The 23191-nt window shown below is 34.9% G+C and overlaps 1 protein-coding gene across 15 annotated transcripts in view; it reads left to right on the plus strand.

Annotated features, from left to right (window-relative positions):
• PTPRK (protein tyrosine phosphatase receptor type K) overlaps positions 1–23191 on the plus strand; it is a 546296-nt gene that overhangs the window by 506543 nt on the left and 16562 nt on the right. For 3 of the 15 annotated variants that reach the window (XM_072764637.1, XM_072764567.1, XM_072764620.1), the window contains exons 16-26: positions 1046–1075; positions 6064–6224; positions 8090–8125; positions 9995–10006; positions 12315–12499; positions 14200–14287; positions 15311–15387; positions 15583–15600; positions 18226–18262; positions 19370–19467; positions 19872–19988. In XM_072764637.1, the coding sequence (XP_072620738.1) occupies positions 1046–1075; positions 6064–6224; positions 8090–8125; positions 9995–10006; positions 12315–12499; positions 14200–14287; positions 15311–15387; positions 15583–15600; positions 18226–18262; positions 19370–19467; positions 19872–19988 (859 nt within the window). Of the gene's footprint in view, positions 1–1045; positions 1076–6063; positions 6225–8089; positions 8126–9994; positions 10007–10889; positions 11061–12314; positions 12500–14199; positions 14288–15310; positions 15388–15582; positions 15601–18225; positions 18263–19369; positions 19468–19871; positions 19989–23191 lie in introns of those variants that run through there. The other 12 variants (XM_072764602.1, XM_072764609.1, XM_072764627.1 and 9 more) reach the window with 7 other exon arrangements.

A 23191-nucleotide genomic window follows, 5' to 3' on the forward strand; every position in this document is an offset into this window, starting at 1 on the left:
TCCCTTTTAATACACAAATTTATAATAAAAATAATGTAAAATCAAACTATTTTAGTCTCTTATGATCTTTACTTTTTTGGGAAATTAAGTTTCTCAAGACTTTATCCCTCACTGGGAATAATATACCTAGGTATATTTCTCACGTAAGAAAGTTCTATGTATCTTTGAGTTTTGTGTAAACATATGGTTTGGAATTCAATTTAGTAAAATTCTACAGCTGAGGGTATATGTAAAGTAAGTTTTTAGGCTAAGAAAAGGGATAGTGCATCTTTCAAAGCTCAATGTCATTTTTTTTTAATTTAAACACTGTTGAATTATTTCCAAATGTATGCCATTTTTCATTGGTTATGTATTATATTTTAAATGTGCAGCATGAATACATTATTAGTTCCCAACATAAATTTGAAAGTATGTTTCAATACAGTAAATGTTTGTGTATGATATCATGATCACATACATCTACTGTGGAAATATCTCCATGTATATATAGTGCATGGGGCATATGTATATTCACATAATATATGTATGTACCTCTGTACCATTAGGATATAACAACTTGTTTAGAAATTTAGATGTCATTCTGCATATATTCTATATTAACTTAATAGATATTTATGTTTTGTATTGAGAGAAAAATAGTCAATTTAGTGAACAGGTTCTATACACAGCAGTTCCATCTGTCATGGCTTTTCGATGGTAATAGATAATATTATGTTTAACTGCATGTTGAAATACACAATCCATTTAATTTTTAAATTTTTTGGCAGCAAGAGAAATATCAGCATGCTATTTTTTCCAAATTATGTATTTAAAATTTTATTTTTCTATTGCATATCTGTCTGTTTAATTGCATGGCAAAAAAAAAAATCTAACCAAATGCATGAGCAAATTGAAATGCAAACCAAAAAAAAAAAAAAAACATGACTTTTATTTTATTTTATTTTATTTTTTAACGCACATTTTTCTGCTTTATTGAATGTGACAGAGTCACGCTTTTCATTCACCATTGCTTCTCTTTTTCCACTGTCTGTGATTTGCTTGCCAGGAGGAGCTACTATTCTTACTCCTACTACCTGTAAGTAGAAAACGGGTGATATACAACTTTACATGTGTTAAAGATGCAGTATCCCTTTTCAAAAAAAAACAAGAACAAAAACTTTAAAGATGTTTGTGATTTTGGTGATATTTTCTGGACTCTAAAACTATAAAGTTTAACCATTAACTTATTTTGTTAATCTTTTTAAAAAGGGATATTGTATTTCTGTATGTTCAGCTACTTTTAATTTTATTTATAATTTTCCATTAGTAGCTTTAGACTATAGCCCAAAACATCATTTATTTACTTAAGTCAAATCTGTATCTTGTAAACATGGTACCTCTTATTACAAATCAGGTCAGGTCTAACTGTGATAACATCTTTCTCCACATTTCCAGGAATCCAGGATGAGTTATAACTTCAGAACACCTTTGGTCTGGCCATCTAGGCAAGGAGTATGCTCTTATAAAAGAAAAAAAATGGATAAAATGATAATGTTGCAATGACAAAGAAACAAAGAATCTTTTTAGAAAAGAAAAATTGAGTCAATTTACTATAACTTAAACAGAACAATAATTTTATAAAACCAAGACCAAAAAGAACCCTGTGATCCTGCACAGAACACACCTAAGTCTCATCTATTTCCTTTTCTCTTCCAAACTCTTAGCTCACCCTGTACTTAGGTATGGAATATTAGTTTGAATAAGGACAGAGAATATTGTTTCTCTATTTCTCTAGTCATCTTCAGTTTATTACCTTAGATGCCAGGGCATTCATCCAATCCAAAGAAATGATGGTATCCTTGGACATTGCTTGGTCAATTTTGATTTGCCAGCTTTTAAAGCTTAAGGACTGTGATTAAGTATGTTTGGGGGCATTTATCCCACAGTATTTATTTTACTAGGTAAATTTAAGCTAGCTTTACAATAAAATTTGGTAAGAGTCTCAATGACTATAGCAGAGGTCTGCCAATATTTTAAATATTGCAAACGCTTGGCTTCCTGCAATCTGCTAAAACAAGCCCGTGTAAACTAACAGTGCTCATGGCTTATTGTGATGAATTATAATATCCTTGTTAAATCACATTTGATGAAGGCAAAGGTAATTAACTGTACCATTTCATACAATTATGGAGCACTTTTCCTCTTTATAGCCCACCCATATATCCACCTGCAGAAGTTTATGCTGTTGGCTGCTTTGATAATGAAAGTCATTTGCACATCTGTCAAACTCAAATAGTTGCAAAATGAATTGCTTAACTGCCCTGAAGTTCACCACATACATATTACATGTATATATATACTATATATTTTTTTCTCTCTCTATAGATAGATATATATAGATATATACAGAGCATAGATACATATGTATATAAATATGTAGTTTGCTCAAAGAGAGAAAAATCATCAAACACATAGGAATTAAAAAGTATTTATGAGAATGTCAGAAAGCTTACCATAAACCATTGCAATATTATAATGGGATTGCCTTCTTAGTGGATGGATAACATTTCTTTATTCTAGGCTATATGGTAGGTTATGATGCTGTTACTGAATTCTTAGGGCTATTAGCATTATCAATCATAATTTGAAAGAATGTCACAAATACATGATTTTAAAAGCTGCTTAAACATACCTAATCTAAATCTAAACAATACCTAGCCTGAATTGGGGATTTTTTAATAAAAGTAAATAAATACAATTTAAAAGAAAACCATTTGTGATCTTTGAGCAAACATCCATTCACATTGTCATAGTGACTGTCACTCATGATCAAAACACTTAACTCTAATGTTAATTTTTATTTCATAATAACCTGAATTAAAGCCTACCTCACAGGGTTGTTGTGAGGGTTCAAATATAAAAACCAAGTTGAAAACACATAGCTGGCAAATAGTAACAAAGGTTATGTATATCCCCCAATAATTTGTCATCTAACAAAGGTTTGTGAATCTGAAAAGTCTTTCATTGCCATGAAAACTTTTATCTGTGGTACATTTGACAAGCTAATTGCTTCTTAACTTTCCTAACCCACAAAATATACATATAAACTATGTACATTTTAAAGTAAATCCTCAAAGTTTAAACCTGTCTTTTCTAAATGCTTTGAACTGCCCATCCTCAAAATTTTAACATTATTTTTAATCCACATTTCAACTGTGTTATTTTTATTCTGAGTTCAATCTCAAATTTTTTGAAGGATGAATCCAGTCTTCTTGTCCAAGAAACAAAGATTGGAAATTATTTCTTAAGGTTTTTTTTCTGTTTTAACACTTTAAAGGGGCAAAACATTTGTGCTTATATTCACATTCTTCTTCTCAAATTTATAACAACTGATGTTTAATTCCTAGAGCCAAGTAGATGCTTCATATTATGGTACACTTTTTAATGTGTCATTAAAAAAAAAAAAACAAAAGGCAGCAACTGCATATAGTGGAACAGCTTAGGCTCAGAACTAGGCCATTCTTCCCTACTTATTAGACAGATAACATTGGACAAGTTATTTAACTTGTCTGAGCCTCAGTGAACTCATTTATACAACTAGAATCCTCATGCTTTTTTCAGTGGTTTGATCTAAGAATTCATTGAATTAACAAATGAAAAGTGTAAAGCATATAATAGGCCTAAATCATCCATTCAGTGAGTATTTATTGAGTGCCTGCTATGTGCCAGAGATGGTCTAAGTACTAGGAGTAATGGTTCTTCCTACCATGGAACACGCAGCGGGGAAACAAAAGGTTACTTGCACTGATGTAGGATGAGTGTTGTTAAAGGCACAAAACATGGCACCATCAAAATATCTATCAGAGGAGCAGCTGGGTGACTCAGTTGGTTAAGCATCTGACTCTTGATCTCAGCTCAAGTCTTGATCTCAAGGTCATGCATTTAAGCCCTGTGTTGGGCTCCATGCCAAGCTTAAAGCACACACACACACACACACACACACACACACACACCACACAAACCCACAACACCTATCAAGGAAACCTAACCTGAGGAAGGTTGTATTGGGATCAGGGAAGCCTCCCCGATGCAGTGAGACAGAATGGAAGCTAACCTGATATTAGAGGGAAAGGAACATTGTAGGTCAAAGAACAAGCACCTTCTATGATGGTCTAGAGGTAAGTTTGGAAAGTGAAGTCTATAGACTAAAATATGACCTGCGGATGTTTAATTTGCCCCATGCAGGGTGTCCAAAAAAATAGAACCACTTGAAAAAAAAGTCAGGAAGTTTAACATAAATATTCAGATTCATAACTTGTCTTTAAAAAGTTTTAAGATCAGAAGCTCAATCCTGGGATCAAATGCCAATAGTCACTTAGGCAAGTTGCCCCCTCAATGGCTTTGCAGTTCTCCAAGGTCCCCACCTTTCCATACAGTGTCTTTCCACTGGCAGCACCACTTGTTTTACTCCCTATCTGAAATTTGTAAGCTTTTTGCAGGGTTTTTACTCACCTAGAAAAAAGAGGTAACGCTTTCAATGAATACAGCAAATATTACTAATAAATGATGGTGGTGGTCGTCGTGGTAGTGATGGTGGTGGTGGTAGTTCTTGTTATACTTTTGTAACTGTTGTCTTATTAATAGTAGTGTCATTACCATTATTATTATTTCTTTAAAAAATTAATGCTGTTTGCATCCTAAAGCCTAGTTTATGACAATCTTATTTAAGTGTCAAATCCGTTGTATCAGTATATTGGGTGTGTTGAGTTTGTACCCCTGGAGGCCAAGTACTATAATTCTCAGAAAAGGAAAATCCAGAGTAGCTCTCAAATTGCCACATTAATTTTATAAAGGAAAAGCCCTTGGACAGAAACACAAGCATTAAATGAGGCTTTAAAAAATATTTGTAGCACATTTACTCTAGTACAGATACTAATGAGAATCAGAAGAATATGTCCTAGTTAATAATCTAGCTGAGAAATGGCATTCTCCAGACAACTAAGGAGTAATTCCAAGGCAACATAAACCGCTGCCATAAACATAATCTGGCTACTCCAGGCTTTTTAGAATGCCTTTATTTATATTATATATAAATCGCCTTGTTAATGTGATGTAAATGTTTTATATACCTTTAATAGTTTTTCATTGCATGTTTTATGTGTAACATCCACAAAGACCCAGAATGTGTTTCACGTCCTTGATACATAAGATAAAGATGTCAATATTTGAGTAGCTCAAAAGTCCTCTAATTTCTAAATCCCCTAAGCCACTTGCCCTGCTGTGTTTATAAGGCATTTCTTCAGTAAATACTCTGCCTTTTGGTTCTAGAACACATTTTTACGATTTGACCATGACTATAACTCAAGATTATGATCATTTGTAGCGTATGTCAACACCGTATTTTCCAAACTCTTCTCAGGGTGCTTTTCTTACACAGTATATAATTTTTCCATATACATATATATGTGTGTGTATTTGCATTAAATCCAGCAGTGGTAAGTTCTATAACTCTCCAGATTAAGTTTGGATTAATGTTATAAATTTGCTGCTAAATATGCTAATGCTACACATGTTGCATTTTTACTGAATAATAAAACAGAGAATGAAGAATGGGATTTCTTTGTGCATTTTATTTGGGTGACTCTAGTAAAATAAACCTTAAAAACTAGTCGTATTATTCCCTAGAAGAACTTCTCAAAGGTGATCAAAAGAATTAATTGCCCAAGAGGAAAGCCAAAATGTAGCTTTAGCTTAAATTTTCCTTGAACAGTTGTACTAAGGAAGTATTTATTTATTGCTTTAATAAAGCATAGTGATAATTTATGACGGTTTTAATGATACAAGACGTGAAAGGCTTCAGTTGACTGCCTAAAAATGTTGAAATATCCATACGACAAATAGTTTTATAGCTACCAGCAGATGTTGTTTGAATATCAAACCTAATTCCTGAAATGATAAAACTTAGAGATACCAAACCACATCTATATGTATTCTTATCCTTGGGCTTTCCTGCACTGCTTACTGCTGGTGTTGTCTCTCCTCCAAGCCTCGCACTAAGTCTCCCTTTTGTATTTGCCTTGGCAGCAAGCTTGCTAAAAAACGCAAAGATGCCATGGGGAACACCCGGCAGGAGATGACTCACATGGTGAATGCTATGGACCGAAGTTATGCTGATCAGAGCACTCTGCACGCAGAAGATCCTCTTTCCATCACCTTCATGGACCAGCATAATTTCAGTCCAAGATGTAAGTTCTTCATTAAAATTTTAATAAGTGGTTTTGAAGCCCTTTAAATCACTTTGAATTCAACACACTACCTTTGAATAGTGAGAAAAAAGTAAAACAGAAATGGAAGAAGCAACCAGAAAGAGAAAAAGTGTAGAGGATACTATGGAATTTTTAGGGAGACTTGTTTTCAGTCTCGATACTGGATTTAGGCTAACTGCAAACTGTGTGACTTATATTACTGTATCATAAAAGATATTCATATGCTATTTAAGGCCAAATCACACATCATTGCTCTAAGTTGAAATACTTGATTACCCACATAAAATGGTTTCACTTCAGAATTTATAATTATTTTGCCATTTGAGTCTTCTTTTGTGTAAGATAAAGTCCCTTTAGAACTTTAACATCGTAATTCTTTCTAGGAAGTATCGGCATGGGTAAAATTATTCAATTATTCTACTAAAGACTCCTACTAGAGAATCTCAGTAATAAAACATTAACAGGGGGAAAGAAGAGACTGCATGCTCTTAGCATCTGATGTGAAATCCCAAAGTTTACTTGCATTGGGGAATTGGCAGGGAACCGTACAATCCATCCATCCATCCATCTGTTCATCCACATTAAAAATTCCTAATGTTGATCTATAAAGGCAGGGCTTTGGAGACGTTTATGCTGAAGTACTCCTTAATGGCAGGTGATTTGAATAATTGCCCCACAATCAATATTACTGCTTATCTTCAAATTTCCTGTGAACTTCATATCCTTTGTTCTATAGCATGGTGTTTATTTTGGAACTTAAATTTTAAGTTAAATTCCCTGCCTGTTTCTTCAAACCCTCACGTAAAATTGAGGCGGGAGGAAGGCAAACCAAGTTTATCCTTGGCCGTGCATGTGCAAAGGCATTCCACACAGATTCCAGAGGTTTGCTTCCTCTGGTTTGAAACATGTATATAAGGAAAAAAGCAAACAAAAGAAGTATTATTTCCTATACAGGTTAAACATGTATGCCTTGGTGAGGAGAAAATAAAGTATTTGCGGGTTGTGTGCATTTATGGCGTTTTATAGAAAGGGAAAGTGTTTTTTTTTTTTCCTGAAATGTTCAGCTTGGTGAAAATTTTCAATAATTACTGGCCCTAAAAGCAGCCCATAATTTCCCTTGATCTATATCTACAGCAAATTAATAGCTCTAATGCTGTATGAGTCATTTTGAAATTTAATTTTAATCATTAATAGGGCCTTTTTGCTTTACTTTACTTTTACTTCACTATAAGATAAATGATAGAGAAAAACATAAAATATAATTTTAGTTGAAAGTAATTTTTGCTGAAAATATAGATATACCATCTCTCTAACCATCTGATTTAATACTTAGCCAAAAATGATATGAAAGCATTGTTGTTCCCCAAACTTTTCTGCCTATTGCCGATGTTAGTACCTTATTAAGAAGCTTGAATTCAGCAGTGTAACTATTGATATCCACTTATGAATTTGGAAAGAGGATTAAATCTCTTCGAGTTAACTGAAAAAAAATTATTTGGAATGAAAATGAGATAATTACTTCTCTAAGTACTTTGCACTTGATAGATCTAAATGGGTCTCCACCACCACCACCACCCCACCACCGATTTTATAATCTTTATCATGTCAAGATGAATCTTCCTGGCTGTTAAAATTGAACAGAATGCTGAACTTTAATTATAGATGCACCTTTCCTGGTATTTTGAGATAACCCAAGCTGAAAAAGAGAATTTTACCTTTGCAGGTTATAATAATCAAAGAAAGTTTAATATAGTTCTTGAGAAAGCATAAATCTATTTTAAAGGAAAAATGTAAAATATAACTTTAGGGCAATATATTCCTTCATGAGCTCTGTTTTCCTGCAGTGCCCAATGATCCACTTGTGCCGACTGCTGTGTTAGGTGAGGCCCTAATTCTTTACCGTTCTTTCTTGCATGGATCACACATCCTTGCATGAGTTATAGCTTTGTCTATACAGTAATGATTTACAGTGTAGGAAGCAGCTTGATTTTGAAAATTAAGCCATGATCTTTATCAAAGAGAGCAACTGTCATGAAACCAGTCAGATCTAATGGATTTCAAATTAGTAAAATGCTTTTTCAAAGCAACATATCTTTAAACTCTTGGTTCTGTTAGATTTGGAACAAAAGTACAGTGGCCCTTAGTATATCACTAACATTTATATATGCAGGTTAGCAGAATGAACCCAAATGCACACATCTCAGGGGCCAGTGCTACCTGAATAATTAGTTTATATATAAAAATCTACTTGATGGAAATATTTTTACAATTCCCCTAAGTTTATAGCAACTAAAGAACACATTTCCAAGTAAATATTTAAGGATGTGTATATTTGCTTGCATTTGTCTTTATAAAGAATTAATAAATGCAGGTAAAGTTGCTACAATATTGATGTGAGGTTTTGCATTCTACATGCATCTTGTGTGATGTGTTACCCTTCAAGAAATCTAGAATAAGCCAAGGTTTGCCACTGTACAACATCTAAGACAAATGGTGTTGCTAGTGATAAATAAGACCTTTTCAAATGTAAAATTAATGTTTAATCTAACTGTATATTTAAGAATGGAATGAGTTTCATTTCAATTTGTACTCTATTCCTTGACTAATTACATACCAATGACTCATGACCCGCTTGCTTATATGTTAACAAGTTCTATTATCAGTTTTACCTTCATGTTTCTAGTATTTAAGATGTAACCAAAGATATATGGAAATTGCCATACAAACGTATCTTAAACGTTCCCAATTCTCTTATGAAATATAAATATTCAAATTCCCTGTGAACATAAAACTTTATCTTATATTTTGTGCATGTTTTTACTATCCATGTGTTCAATATTTAAAATACATTTTTTAAATATTTGGGAACAATACAACTAATTCAGTTAAGTGAAATATACCTCTTTTTTTACTAAAATAATTATTAAACTTATAATTTTATAATATAAAGAATATACATCCTGACAAAATCTGGAATTCATCCCAATGGGTAGCTCAGTCATGTAAGGGAGGAACCGGGAATCATGATCATTGGAATGGCACCAAATGCCTCAGAAAATGTCATTTTCTTTTGAGCAGAATACTATACAATGCTATCACCACCAAATTAATAAGTAAAATTCAATTAAAATATTAAAAACTCACCGAGGAAAAGTTAGTTACCTAAGTGTTCAAGTTTCATTACAGTAATATTCTAAGAAAATGTTGAATTGGGTCCAACTCTTAGTTCTCCTGAGGACTCATGATATGAACCCATGAAAGTGCCTTATATAAGTCTTTGCTTTCCCGGTTTTATAAAAAGAAAATGAAATAATAAGGATGAGTTTTATAAACTATAAAGTTTAAAAGATTATTGCAATAGTTTGCCTTGTGAAAAGGGGTATTTATGTTTAAGGAAGCCTACAGTTAACACAATAGTTGTGAAATCTATTCATATAAGCAATTGTTATGTATTTTATTTCATTTTGAAAGTCAAGCTGGCTTTTTTTTTAATTATTCTTTAAAAACTAAATCCCATCAGTCATATCAGATGCAGAAATAATTTGTTGCATTTTTCATCATTCTTGGAATCATAGTGTTTATAGTTGCTGTACATCCATTTGATTTTGTATTTGTAAAGCAATTTTTGAAGTCGCTTCAAATATTGCTTGATATTAATACCTACGTACTGATCTTAAAAGCACTTAGAAACTTTTCATATTGATTCATATTTTTGTTTTTTTGTGTTTTACTGCTTCATTGGGTTAAAGTCCCTATAACTGGTAAGTGCATTGCAAAGAATTCTAGAAAACTTTTCCATCAAGGAAATATTCGAAGTTATTATTCTTAAATGTGTAATAAGGACAATGATTAGAACATGTACTCTCACTGCTAGTGACATTATTAGGTGGTGTAATGAGGTGGAAATGTATTGAGATTAATAATTCATCTGTGATTACTTTAATGAATAATGCTTATTGTATTAATGTGTTCAAGCTTAATGCAAAACAGAAAGCATTGTCTATTTCATATTGGACAATACCATGTAAGATTTGGAATATGAGTGAATTCTCTGTTTCTCACTGAGCCTTTTACAATTGTAAATATTCTGCTGCTCCAGCAGGTATGGTATGAGCTCTGGGGCTGCCCCGTAAAGCCCGGGCTACCGTATTCCAGCTTGGGTGATTGCGTTTTGCCTCTCCAACATTATCCGTCCTCTTTGCTTCTCATCCTAAGCTGTATATTCTGTGCTAGTGCCCAAGCCAGTGGCTTCTCAGTTTAACTTATATGTTAACCTTTATGTCAATCTATTGATTGTAATATTTTAGCAAAGATAGATCAGTTGAGAGTAGTCTCATAGGAAGTAAAGGGTATTCATGAATCGTGTTTGCTAGCAAATGTTTGTGTGTAGAGGCATGGGCAACACCCAACGAAAGGACATTAGTTCAGTTGGGGTTTTTGGATTCAGTGTCATATTTTTAAAAATAAGTGCCAAGAGAAAAGAAAAGAAAAGAGAAGAAAAGAAAAGGAAAGGAAAGGAAAAAAACAAACAAACAAACAAAAAAAACATTCAGCCTAGTAAGAGAAAGTAAAATAATGCAATCAAACTAAATTATAGACGCACACAAATCTGATTGTGGGGTTCTTTTTTTTTTCCTTCTCCAGGAAGAAAGAATGTTTATCATGGGGACAACAATTCATTTTTTGCCATTTCCTATTTGTAGAGTTGGTGATAGAACAGGCAAATGTATCAGCACTTGAAATATGTTTGACTGTTAATTAAATATCGTTCTCTACAGTATGCATTATCATTAAAAACAAAAGTTCTCCCTAAGAGTGTACTTTCTCTTCTGTTAATGAATATGGCAGTATAATGCTTTCCAAAGTAACACCCCTTAAAACATTTGTTTTTTTTTTAAGTGGTAAGTTTAAATGTGGTAAATATAAGCATGCTTTTTCTCGTTGTAATGATTAGTGCTGTGGTCATTAAAATAATATTTATTCTTCATAGGTATAATGTTCTTGTTCATTTCTTCCTTGTGACATAAAGAGACTTAAAAGTTTCATTTTCAGCTCATAATACAATTGGGGTGGGGCCTACACTGTAATGTGGGTGGTGGGGGCTTCCGTTTGTCTTAACTGATTCATTCACCAAAATATTTATTGAATGACAGCTTTGCACCGGTCGCTAGGAATAAAAAGACAACTATGACCCTGTCTCTGCCCTGAGTGTTCAGAGTTTAGTGAAAAGAAATCGATTACTAAAGAAATGACTGAAATACAGAGTAAAGTGAAAGGACATGGTGTAGAACAGGAGGTCACGGGAACGTAAAGAAGGAGCTGGGTAGCTCAGCCTGGATGGATCAGATCCAGAGGAACTGCCTACGCTACCTGCCCATTCTGTCCCAGAGACATACCCTACTTGCTTTCACGCAGTGGCCACAAAAGTCAAAACATATTTATGGTAAAATCAACAGGTAAAATCATAATAAACCCGAGGGCATACAGACGGAGTCTAAACGCGTGTGTAACCCAGCCAGCAGACTTAGTGGGGCCAGGGCACGACTCTGCAGGATGCCCGCGTTTCCCAGTCTGGGATGTACCATGCTCAGAAGCCCCAGGTGGCAGCCCTGTGGGGACGGGTTGCCTAGACTGGGTCTGAGCGAGGTTGGGGTATGGTGGGGAAGGAGGCTGTTCAGGTCACTGGACAGTGAAAAAAAAAAAAAAACTCTCCAACAATTGACAACCGGATCTTCTGGTCCTACTCTGTGCTGCTGTGACTGCAGGTGCAAGAAACAGGAGAACCCCACAAAATCTCCCACTAACACCTTCTGAAAGTGGATCAGATGTCTACATCTCACAGCACCCAGTATCTTGCTGACCTAGATGTAGTAAACTGACCTCAGATCTTGAGCTGCTGTCAGAGGCTTTGTCCTCACAGGGAAGCCGCCCTAGACCTGTGCTAGATTTCTTTTTCATCCTCCTGTGATCAGAAAAATCTGAAGTTCTTATAATTTTCTTTGCATAGATATGTATTAAACAAGGTAACTCTGTCTTTCTTTTAATCTTCTGGAATCCGAAAAATGCCAGATGAGAACCACAGTGCGACAGCGGAATCCAGTCGTCTACTGGATGTACCTCGCTACCTCTGTGAGGGAACGGAATCCCCTTACCAGACGGGACAGCTGCACCCAGCCATCAGGGTCGCCGACCTACTGCAGCACATTAATCTCATGAAGACATCAGACAGCTACGGGTTCAAAGAGGAGTATGAGGTGAAAGTTACTAAACCATGTTACATTTTATTTCTAATCAAATAGTGTGATTTAATGTCTTTTCCTCCCTTTAGCATAATAAGGAGTGACGTCTACTCCGTAGACGCATATATAAACGTGTGTCTATGAGAATATCCTCAAATGTGTATGTGGGAAGAAGGGAGGGGCAGATGAAATTGAAAGAAAGGGACACTTTCTGGGTCAAAACTCACTTGAAGAATTCTTAAAACTTGGATTCCAGAATTTTATTGTGCTATTTAAAAACTGCTCTGTTAGACCTCATATCTCCCCCACTGAAAAAATCCATTAAACAGGATCCTTTGAGTCCCACTGTTACTATTACAGATTCAACCATTTGAATGCCTTAAGCAGTAGGGCTACCTCTCTGCCTCCTTGCGTGTGGACCCCCTGGTGAGAATTGGGGTCCATCTCTGTGTTCTAAATGTCCTACTTGTCACTCTCGGTTTTCTCTGTGGCTTACTGGTTGGAAGTGGCTGAGAACAAAAACAGATCACTGCAAATCCAGACAACGCTAAGAAGCCAAAAGAAGGATGTGGGAAAGTCTTCTTCCAACCTTACTTCCCCTTCCTACTAAATCCAAAATACAAGTAGAAGTCACACTGCACAGGGAGTGATTTAAACTTGTCATCTCAATAAACACAATATAGCAGAAAGGAAAAAGTTCCTTCGCCACTCTGCACACTTCCTGAGAGGTGTCCGCCTCGGGCACGGAAGGAAGTTTCTCCACAGCCAAGTAGGTACCACCCTGTACATGCACTGAAAGTGAAAGGATCCAAGCAGTACTTGACTTTGAAAGACCATCTGAAATGCATTCAACTTCTCGAGGAATCTTCTGAACTCTATTTTATTTCCAGATTGCCTGTATACCTGAGTTTGGGAGCAAATAAAATTAGCTGGGAGTTTTGAGAGTCGGTTGTAGACAAGTACCGGAAACACTACGCTCTGGCAACAAAATAGTGCAAGGAATTATAATATCCTGCCAAAGATGGGTTTTTTTTTTGTTCATTTCATGTGTATTCCTGTGTACCTCATTTCAAAGACCGTTGATTCTTTGAAGACCCCATTTCCTGTGTTGAGCAAAGTTTAAGTTTTACTGCAAAAAGAAATCTATACGCATATTTTAAATTGCTGCATATGGTAATTAAACCAATCAGCAAATTCATCTGTTCCAAGATTCTTGGATATGGTGGCTCTTTTTAATTTTCATATGGTCCCTTGTAGAGACTCAGTCCTTTTCATGATCTTCAAAGAAACTGCCATGTGATGTATTGCACACGATTTAATGAATAATTATGGGGGAAAACAGGTTTTCTTTTTTCCTGTTATAAATGCTAGAGTAAAAACATTGGAAAGATACTCATTAAAAATAGTTTTGAAGTTGTGATGCTTTCCCTACTTCCATCTCTCAAAGTTGTAGCAATCTTAGATTTGAAATCGTTTCAAGCTCCTTTTTTTCCCCCTGAAGTTGTTTCTTGTCCTTATTTTGAACTCAGTCCAGTCCTAGATGAACAAGAGTCCAACAAACTTTGAGATCTGAAAAGAGAACTTGTTTACTACTCTAGGACTCCCTTCTGCCATGAGAAAAGTGGCTTTTATTATTTTGGTCTTCAGAACAGATAAAACCTGAATCAAGAAAAGGAGTTAAATTCAGTCTTCTTGTTACTTTTTTTTTTTTCCAGAGCTTCTTTGAAGGACAGTCCGCATCTTGGGATGTAGCTAAAAAAGATCAAAATAGAGCAAAAAATCGATATGGAAACATTATCGCATGTAAGTTCTCCTACAATTCTTGGTGAATGTAAATATTGTGTGTAGCAGCTAAGTAGTAAGCGACAAGGCCTCCTTATATGGTTTTAAACTTTAAGAGAGTTTATAAAGCACAGCTGTTTATAAAGTAATCTGTATAATATCAAAACAGCATTGGCCTTTGGCAGTGACTCTGAAGTTGTCGTCATTTTTGTTAATTAAATTGACTCAGACTCTTCACCCTGTGGAGATAACGTGCTCTTTGATTTTATGTTTGCACATAAATGCGTGGAGGTGTTACTGACAGCTGAGAGGACCAGGATAATGAAAAAGAAAGGTCTTTTCAGTGATAAATTGCTACAACGCTTCTACCAAGCGTATTCAAGGTGGGAGTGTTATTCTTTCCATAGAACCTTTATTTCTTGCTCGGAGCCAGTGCCTGACTCCTGTTGCTCCTTGTTATTTGTCATCAGGGACATCATTAAGGCTTCAAGGTGTCTACATGGGATAAACCAATTGGTTATCCTATGAAACCGCAGGAACGGTAAGGAAAGGAACACGTTTAGTTTGTAACAGTGCCACACTCAGCCCCCAATTTAAATTATTTTAAAACGTCTTCTGAATACGTCAGAATTCAACCTCACGTCTCGAGAAATAAGATGTCAGGAGCAGAGATTGAAACTTCCTCTCAGTTCTGTGGCTCGTGTGCTGTAACATGCAGCAGGGAAAGATCCCCCCCCCCATTTAGAGCCACGTCTAAGAGGCGGGACTAGAATGACTCAAATGATGACTCATCATTTGATTACCACGCTCCCGAAAAGCTTCCTCACTATGAAGATGCTAGCCACCGAATCTTTATTGACGGGATAGTGTAATAAGTCATGAGCCCATTAAAGTTCTTGTGTTTCCTTAAGGAGATTTGAATAGTAGTGTATTATGGATAAGCTCTCAGCCACCACTGAATTCCTTTCGGTGTCTGCAGAGGTCATTGTCTCAGAACGGAGGGGAAATGTTTAATAAGTTCATCTTATTGTTCAAAACCTTTAGATGACCACTCCAGAGTAATTCTGCAACCTGTTGAGGATGATCCTTCTTCCGATTACATTAATGCCAACTATATAGATGTAAGTATTTTTATAGTTCGGTGTGCCCAATTTGTTGGCTTATACATGTGAATCTTTTTGCTTGTTATTACCTATAAAGTGATTGCTAGCTTTTTAAAATAAAGAACAAACTGTACACTTTTCCTTGTTCTACGTCCTAGTACTTACTGACGTTGTTGTGCTTTCTTTCACACCTGACTTTGGTTTGGGCTGTAGATTTGGCTGTACAGGGATGTAAGTACCACTATATGTAAATAACAGCACCCTATTATAAATATTTAATATAACTACTCTTAATTACAGTTATTACTAATGCTTACTACTAGTTACCTCTGCATGCTTCACCTAATTAGCCTCATACGGTATATCTATGTTCATTTTTTCGTAACTCCTTTACATGTGTGAAGATCTATTTTACCTCCTTCCCTTTGCTATGTTTAGAAACACAGGACCATTTTTAGCTTTTGACAAGTTATTCTGTACTCGAGTTTTATTTGTTGATGATTTCTGTTTCTGGCTTTTATTCTTCCCTTTCCCCAAACATGTGAGAAGCTGGATAGTATGATGTGTATTAGCGTTTCTGAAATTTTACTTTTTACATTTGACTTCTGATGTTAAAAATGGGTAGGAAGACTATTTTGTGGTGTGTGGTATTGGCTTGTTAAAGTATTAAAATTACTTAGGCAAAAGCATTACTAAATTGCATTTGTAAAAGACACATATCACACATATATATCGAACTGTGCAAACCAAAAAAAAAAAAAAAGGCTGTTTTGATCACATGCTCCACTGTTACATTTTGGTTACAAACGTTATCTACGTGCAAATTGTTGATTTAATGGAAAGTGATTAGCAATTCAAAGATAAAACATTGTCGAGGAAACAATAATACTGCATTACATGGAAGAAGGACAGGCTCTTTATTCATGTTCCCTAGTCAAAATTATGCCGGGAACCTTGGGACTGTCGCTTCACCTCTGTGCCTCCATTTCCTTACATGTACAGTGGGGATAATAATAATAATAGTTCTAACCTCATCGTTATGAGAATTAAATAAAGCAATGCATGTTGAACATTCAGCACAATACCTAGCACATCTAAAGCACTGACGAAACTTCAGCTATTTTCAAATAATTCAATCCTAAGTGTGCTGAGATTCATCAGTTCAAAACATGCGTTAATTGTGAGGCAAAAGGTAGAAGGATCAAATACTGCAGCATCTATGTCGTATGCATTTATGGTTGCATAAAACATAGGAAAATCAGGCCCCAACTTTGTCTAATTCCCATAAATAGGAAATTAGTTCTGTCACATTTATTAAATTCATGCTTTATAGTTATTTTGTGAACTGTCATCATTGATATCTTTGAATTAATTTTATTACGTATAGTCTCTGAGTATATTGGTGAAAATTCTGGTCATCATTTGACTCGAGTTTACTCAATATTTTAAATTAATCAGACATCTCAAAAGAGAAGGCTAAGCTAATGTCCACTCTTTAAAAAAATGCAACAGTTTTCTGACAAATATGTACTCGTTCTTTGCCTATTCAGTTTAACCTTGGTTCTCTGCCAAGACCTATACACTGGAGCCTTGTCATACTACTACTCTATGCTTCGTATGGTAAACCCGTGTTCCAAGTGAGACTGTGTTGTTGCCCAGTCGTGCTGTTAAGACCCCAGTGTATTTTGGCCGATGACTATACAACTCTATAACGTTCCCTTTCCCGTTAGTTTATTATACGTAAAACTCTTCTGCAATTGGTAAATTTTTTCATGAAAATCGGGAGATGAAATGTTTATAAAGCTTGGAAGAAAAATCTTTCCATGAAAAATTGTACTATCTGGTATAAGAAGAGGTAGGAAACTTCCAAACTGGCAGCAGTATGATGCTCAGCCACTTAAATATTAGATTGGGGATTTCAGCTTACATGCGTTTGTATGCACATCGAGTTGCCCACAGCAAATGTGGACAAATTGTCCCACGGGCTTTTGCCAAAGCCCTTTGATAAAGACAAAACAAATTTGAAGCTTAACCCTATGATACCGTTAACGCTCGTGCAATATATTCATGATGTCCTGGAATTCAAATCAATTGAGAGCAACTAACAACTTATTTCTTATCAGGAATAATTTCTTTATTGACCTAGCATTAAATGCTTGACCACCTAAAGCTCTTGGCACACTCAAAAGGAAAAAGCGCTAAATTTTTTGTTCAGGATAAGATGCATTTTATTTAAAACTCTTCCTTCCCTATATATATATGTGTGTGTACCTGTAATTATGTGTGTGTAAACTAATACTATCGGCACACACAAAATAGTTTTGGCAGATTCCTGAACATATTGCAGTATGGGAATATTCTCTAAAATATCTCAGCAGGACTCTGACTTAATGCACTCATGCATTGTCCAGCTCTAACATTGGAATGTTCTGTTATTATTTTATGGTTCTAATATGTCGTTGTCCATTTGTAATGCAGTGTGTTGTACTTTTGGATGATACAATGAGATTTAATATTTTTGAACACGATTTGCCAGGAATGAATGACTAAAGATTAACATGAAGGCATAAACATTTTAGTAAAACCAAACAATATCTACGCGGTTATTCCCTAGCAAACAAAACTCAATTACGCAATACATATTCTAATCTGAGCCCTTAAAACATTTAATTTTTGTTTTATGTTTACCTTTCAGATAACCTAGGTTTGAGAAGTGAACTATGAGTTCACTACTCATTTCTGGACTTTTTACTATAACTTAATCTTAACAGGTGGTTGTCTTCATCTTTTTATGCCTTCATTCATTTATTTCTAATACTGATGTAAAATGATAACCAATTTGTTCTCCTATTTTAGGGCTACCAGAGACCAAGCCACTACATTGCAACTCAAGGTAAAACATTGCCTTTTTAAATGTTTTAGAGCAACCAAACTTGCATATTCATCCATCTAGTGGTTTATTTGCCGTTTTATCTGACTTAACTGGAAAAAAAAAATCACATCTTCTGAGACTGCTCTTTATTCATTTGTATAATAGGATTCGTTTTATCTGTGTAAAACATATACAAATTGAAACTTGATTTATTTTTTAATTAAAATAAAAGAGGAGCTGCTGATTTGTGCTTTGGGTTTTGGTATTCTGATGTCCCAGAGTCAATAGTGCTGGACACAGGAATTACTTTTGAGGGAAGCCAGAAAGGTCTCACTTGGTATAAGTTGTCTTTTTTTTTTTTTTTTTTTTTTTTTTTTTTTGTGGTCCTGGAGTGGAGTATTGCCCAAGACCAAAAATGTTATAATGAAATGTTAGACCTTCTTCCAAAATATTTTTTACAAAAAAATTTGTCTCAAGGGCTAAGGGGGACTTCATCAAGTTCATTCTGTGTAGAAAATAAGAAAAAGGCAGAGAAGTCTTGTTACAGTAGCACACTAGGGAATAAGAACATCCTAAAACACTTCCAGATATCTCTCCAGATTGACCACTGACCATCAGAAAAGAAACCTAGCCCATGCATTTATTTCTTAAAAGAGGAAAGTAAAGCAAGAGTGCTGCTGTTTTGAAAGAGAGAATTTTCTGAGTATTTTCACATATCTTTGGATTACCTGAGTTGAATTGTAAACTCTTTAAAGTCAGAAAGATCATTCATGGTGAACAATATTCTAGGTTGGTTTGTTTATTTGTTTCTTGTCCTGAGTAGAGTGTAGCCCAGTAGACACTTCTGTGGTCTGGAGATGACAATATAAGGGTGGGATGTATGCTTATATGTATGAATGTTTCTTCATTAACCCCTGAATGTGCCCTGTTTTACAAATGATGTGGGTAGATTTAATTGGTAATATATGCTGAATTTAAGTTATTTCAGTGACATTTCTGTGTTAGACCTTCAATATTATTTTTTATTGTATTTACCGTGATTTTTACCTTATGCATATTCTTACCACTTAGTTCTTCTAATCACAAAATTTCTCTGATAACAAAATATTCAAATTAATTTCTTCAAAGGCCCAGTTCATGAAACAGTATATGATTTCTGGAGAATGATCTGGCAAGAACAGTCTGCCTGCATTGTGATGGTTACAAATTTAGTTGAGGTTGGCCGGGTAAGAGAAAAAAAGATTTTTTTTTTCTTGTTCACTAAACATAAGTTGAGTAGCCAAACATAACACACTTAGAATAGAATCTCATTCCATAGTTTTAAAAATTCATAGACATAGCATTTCAAATGAGTGTTCCTCATTGAACCTTTGATAGCTAAGAAATTATTTGATGTCTTACTGAGTAATAAAAGAAACTTTGAGTTTATATAGATTCTAATTGCATCATCGGGCTTCTATGTTATAATGAGACTACACAAAGCTTTTCTATTTATTGTGTAATAGATGCTTTTATCTCATTTATAGTTTTTTATGATATTTTTACTGTAACCTAAAGAGCTACCACTGGAATTAAACCATCTTGGTTAAAATGTATGCAGGCCCACCTACATACCCTTTTTGTCATTTAGGTTAAATGCTACAAGTATTGGCCTGATGATACTGAAGTTTATGGTGACTTCAAAGTAACCTGTGTGGAAATGGAACCACTTGCTGAATATGTAGTGAGGACATTCACCCTGGAAAGGGTAAGCTATCGAAAATTTTCTCCTAAAATATGTTTATTGAAATTGTTTTTCTCTTAGAGTTCCCATCAAGATTTATTTTGATGCTGCTATAAAAGCATCCATTCACGCATGCATTCATTCATTCATTCATTCAATTTCACAAATATTTTTTCGAGAGCATGCCATGTGCCAGGCATGTTTGTAAACCTTAGGACACATATTAAACACATAAATGATTTCTGTTTTGAAAGATGGTCTAGAAACGTGAAAAATCACAAAACTAGAAAACCAGAGAAAATCAATAGAACAAAAGAAAAATTAAACATAAGCCAAAAACCAACAGAAAATAATAAATGAAATCAAAAAGCTAGCTCTTGGAAAAGATCAATAAAATATTAAACCACTATCAATTCTAAATGAGGGACAATCAAAAGTGTGCAATATTAGTAAACACAAGAAAGATGTAGCTACTCTTATACTGGCTGTTGGGAAAGCTATAAGAAATACTACATGTAAACTTGGAGATGGAGATTTTAGTCTAGATACATTTATATCTAGTAAAGACTATTTCTCAAAATTTGACTGAGAAGACTTAAAAACCTGAACAGATGACAGAAGAAAATGGAATCTTAAATTTTACCATTGAAATTGCACTATGGTTTTATAGTTGAGGTTTCTTTAACTTCTAACAAATAGTTAATGCCTATGTTTATAAAACTATTTAAACCATGGAAGGCCATTAAAACCAACTAACTATATTCTAAAATCTGTGTGTGTGTGTGTGTGTGTGCGCACACACACACTTTGCAGACCAATTTCATTCAAGAATATACTCGAAAAAAGTTCAAAATAAAATATCAAAAATTTGAAACCCAGCTGTGAATTAAGAAAACGTCACAACATGACCTATAATGATTGTGTTCTAGGAATGCAAGGATATTACACTGGTGGTGGGAAATCTAGCTGAATATTTCATCACATCTTCTTTAAAGGAACAAAAACATAGGATTTTATTAATAGATAGTGTAAAGTACTTACTTTTTCTTAAAAGACATAATCTATATTAGGAAAATAAGGAGGCTGCTTCAACATGATAAAGATGATTCAACAATAACTATAGCATGCATATTAAGGGGTAAAAATCCTACAGGGGTCGCTATGTAATCAGAAGTGTAATGTGGATAATCAGTGTCATTAGCATTCAAAATTTTGGGAAGTTCTAGTAAATGAAATAAGACAACAAAAGGAATAAATTGCCTATTAGAAAAACTAAAATTATTTTTACACGAGATTATTTTATACCAAGAAAACTAGAGATACTTTAGAATGGAACTAATAATCATTGAAGTGGCTGATTCAAGATAAATACTCAGAAATGATAGCTTTTCTGTATATTAGCAGTAAACAGAAGTAGACATTTAAAAAAATCTCTTCAATAGTAAAATATTCTAAAGTGTTTAGGAATAGATTCAGCAGAGACATAGGTCCTAAGTGACTAAATCCTCAAAGTGTAATGAAGGACGTAGAATATGATGTGAATCAGTAAGTGGAGACATGCACCTGGCCCTAATGGGAATATTTTGGATTACTAACACTTTATGTCATTAATGGCATACATCTTGGAACATCATTGTATTTTTTGTTTAATTTGTTTTCTTGTTAGAACTGGTGAAGAGTACTTTGGTTTTTTGTTTTTTGTTTTTTGTTTTTGTTTTGAAAAGCACATATTTGAAAATTCCTTGGGAAAATTTTAATAGAGAGAGGCCTGGGGGGCTTAGTGGTTGAGCATCTGCCTTCAGCTCAGGGCACAATCTCGGGGTCCTGGGATCGAGTCCCACATCGGACTCCCCTCAGGGACCCTGCTTCTCCCCCTGCCTCTGTCTCTGCCTCTCTCTTTATGTGTCTCGTGAATAAATAAATTAAATCTTTAAGAAAAAAAAAAGAGCATTTTAGTATTTTAGTACAAAGAGCAGTGAGTGAACATGCCTTGCGAGATATTAAAAAGAACTTCTTTTTTTTTTTTTTTTTTTTTGCTGAGGTTTACTAAAAAGAACAAGGCCCTTACGGCAAACACCTCCAGTAAAAGGATTGATATGGAGGAAGTGACCTGCCTGAAATCAGGTCTTAGAACAACTTAGGATCTTCCCCAGTGGAGTGGACTTAAAAAGTCATAAAGGAAAAAATAAATAAATAAATAAATAAATAAATAAATAAATAAATAATAAAAAAAATTTAAAAAGTCATAAAGGAAGTGATTTTTTTCCATCTGCATGATTCCAGGAGGGTGTTTATCATTTTCACCGTTATATCAGCTGTCAAGCCCCACTCTGTGTGCAGGGTTTTGTGTAGGAACCAGAAAGAATAATGAGACCCGATCCCTGGCTTCCAAAGCTTCAGTACATTTGGTCTGTCTATATAGGACTGAATCTAAACTTTCCCAGTTTGGTTCATGTATTTCATGGCATTTGTCTCCCTTTTCTGAATGAACAAGTGAGGTGGAGATAGCCCAGATAGCTCACAGCACCATTGGAATTGCATAGAGTCGGGAGGTTCGGGGGCTGCAAATGTGGGTTCCTACACATAAAATCTGTAGCATTCTATCTGTGTTTGTGAAGCTTTGCTACTACCACAAGCCACGGGCTTCTCTGACCAAAAAGAAGCAGCTTCAAAGCGTGCATTTAAAGGTCCTCTTAAATTAACCCACTAGGACAGAGGTGCAGCAATTCCGCTCCCCTTTCATGTTGTATTTTGGTTACTTTAAATAATACTCCGTGCTGAATTATTTCACAGAATTAGGACAAAATTGTCTGCCCCAAGAAGAGTTGAGCTGTCTGTATATTTTTACAAAACAATCTCAAGTAGCAGTGTCCTGGAAAATCCCTCCATGCTGTGCTTCAAAACCATTTTCAACATGGATAAGCAAGGCATTAAAATCTTTTTTGATGTTGGAAGCCAGAAGGTTGCTTTTATTCACCACTCGAAAACTCAGTGCCTTGGGTCAATAGGGCAGCATTTTAGCTTTCCTGTTTTTTTTTTTTCCCCGTTCTCCTCATAATTTTACGTGTTGTCATTTCAAGTGAGGAAGATACTGTCAAGGCAAATAAAACTTACACAGAGTTATAGAACTGAGCAAGACCTCTGATTCCAGTTACCTGACCATACAGGTAAGCTCCTGGACCGCGTCAGGCCAATGTCCTTTGCCAGAGAAAGTGTGATCTTTGATA

Source organism: Vulpes vulpes, chromosome 1, assembly GCF_048418805.1.
Source record: "Vulpes vulpes isolate BD-2025 chromosome 1, VulVul3, whole genome shotgun sequence".
NCBI classification, from domain to species: Eukaryota; Metazoa; Chordata; class Mammalia; order Carnivora; family Canidae; genus Vulpes; species Vulpes vulpes.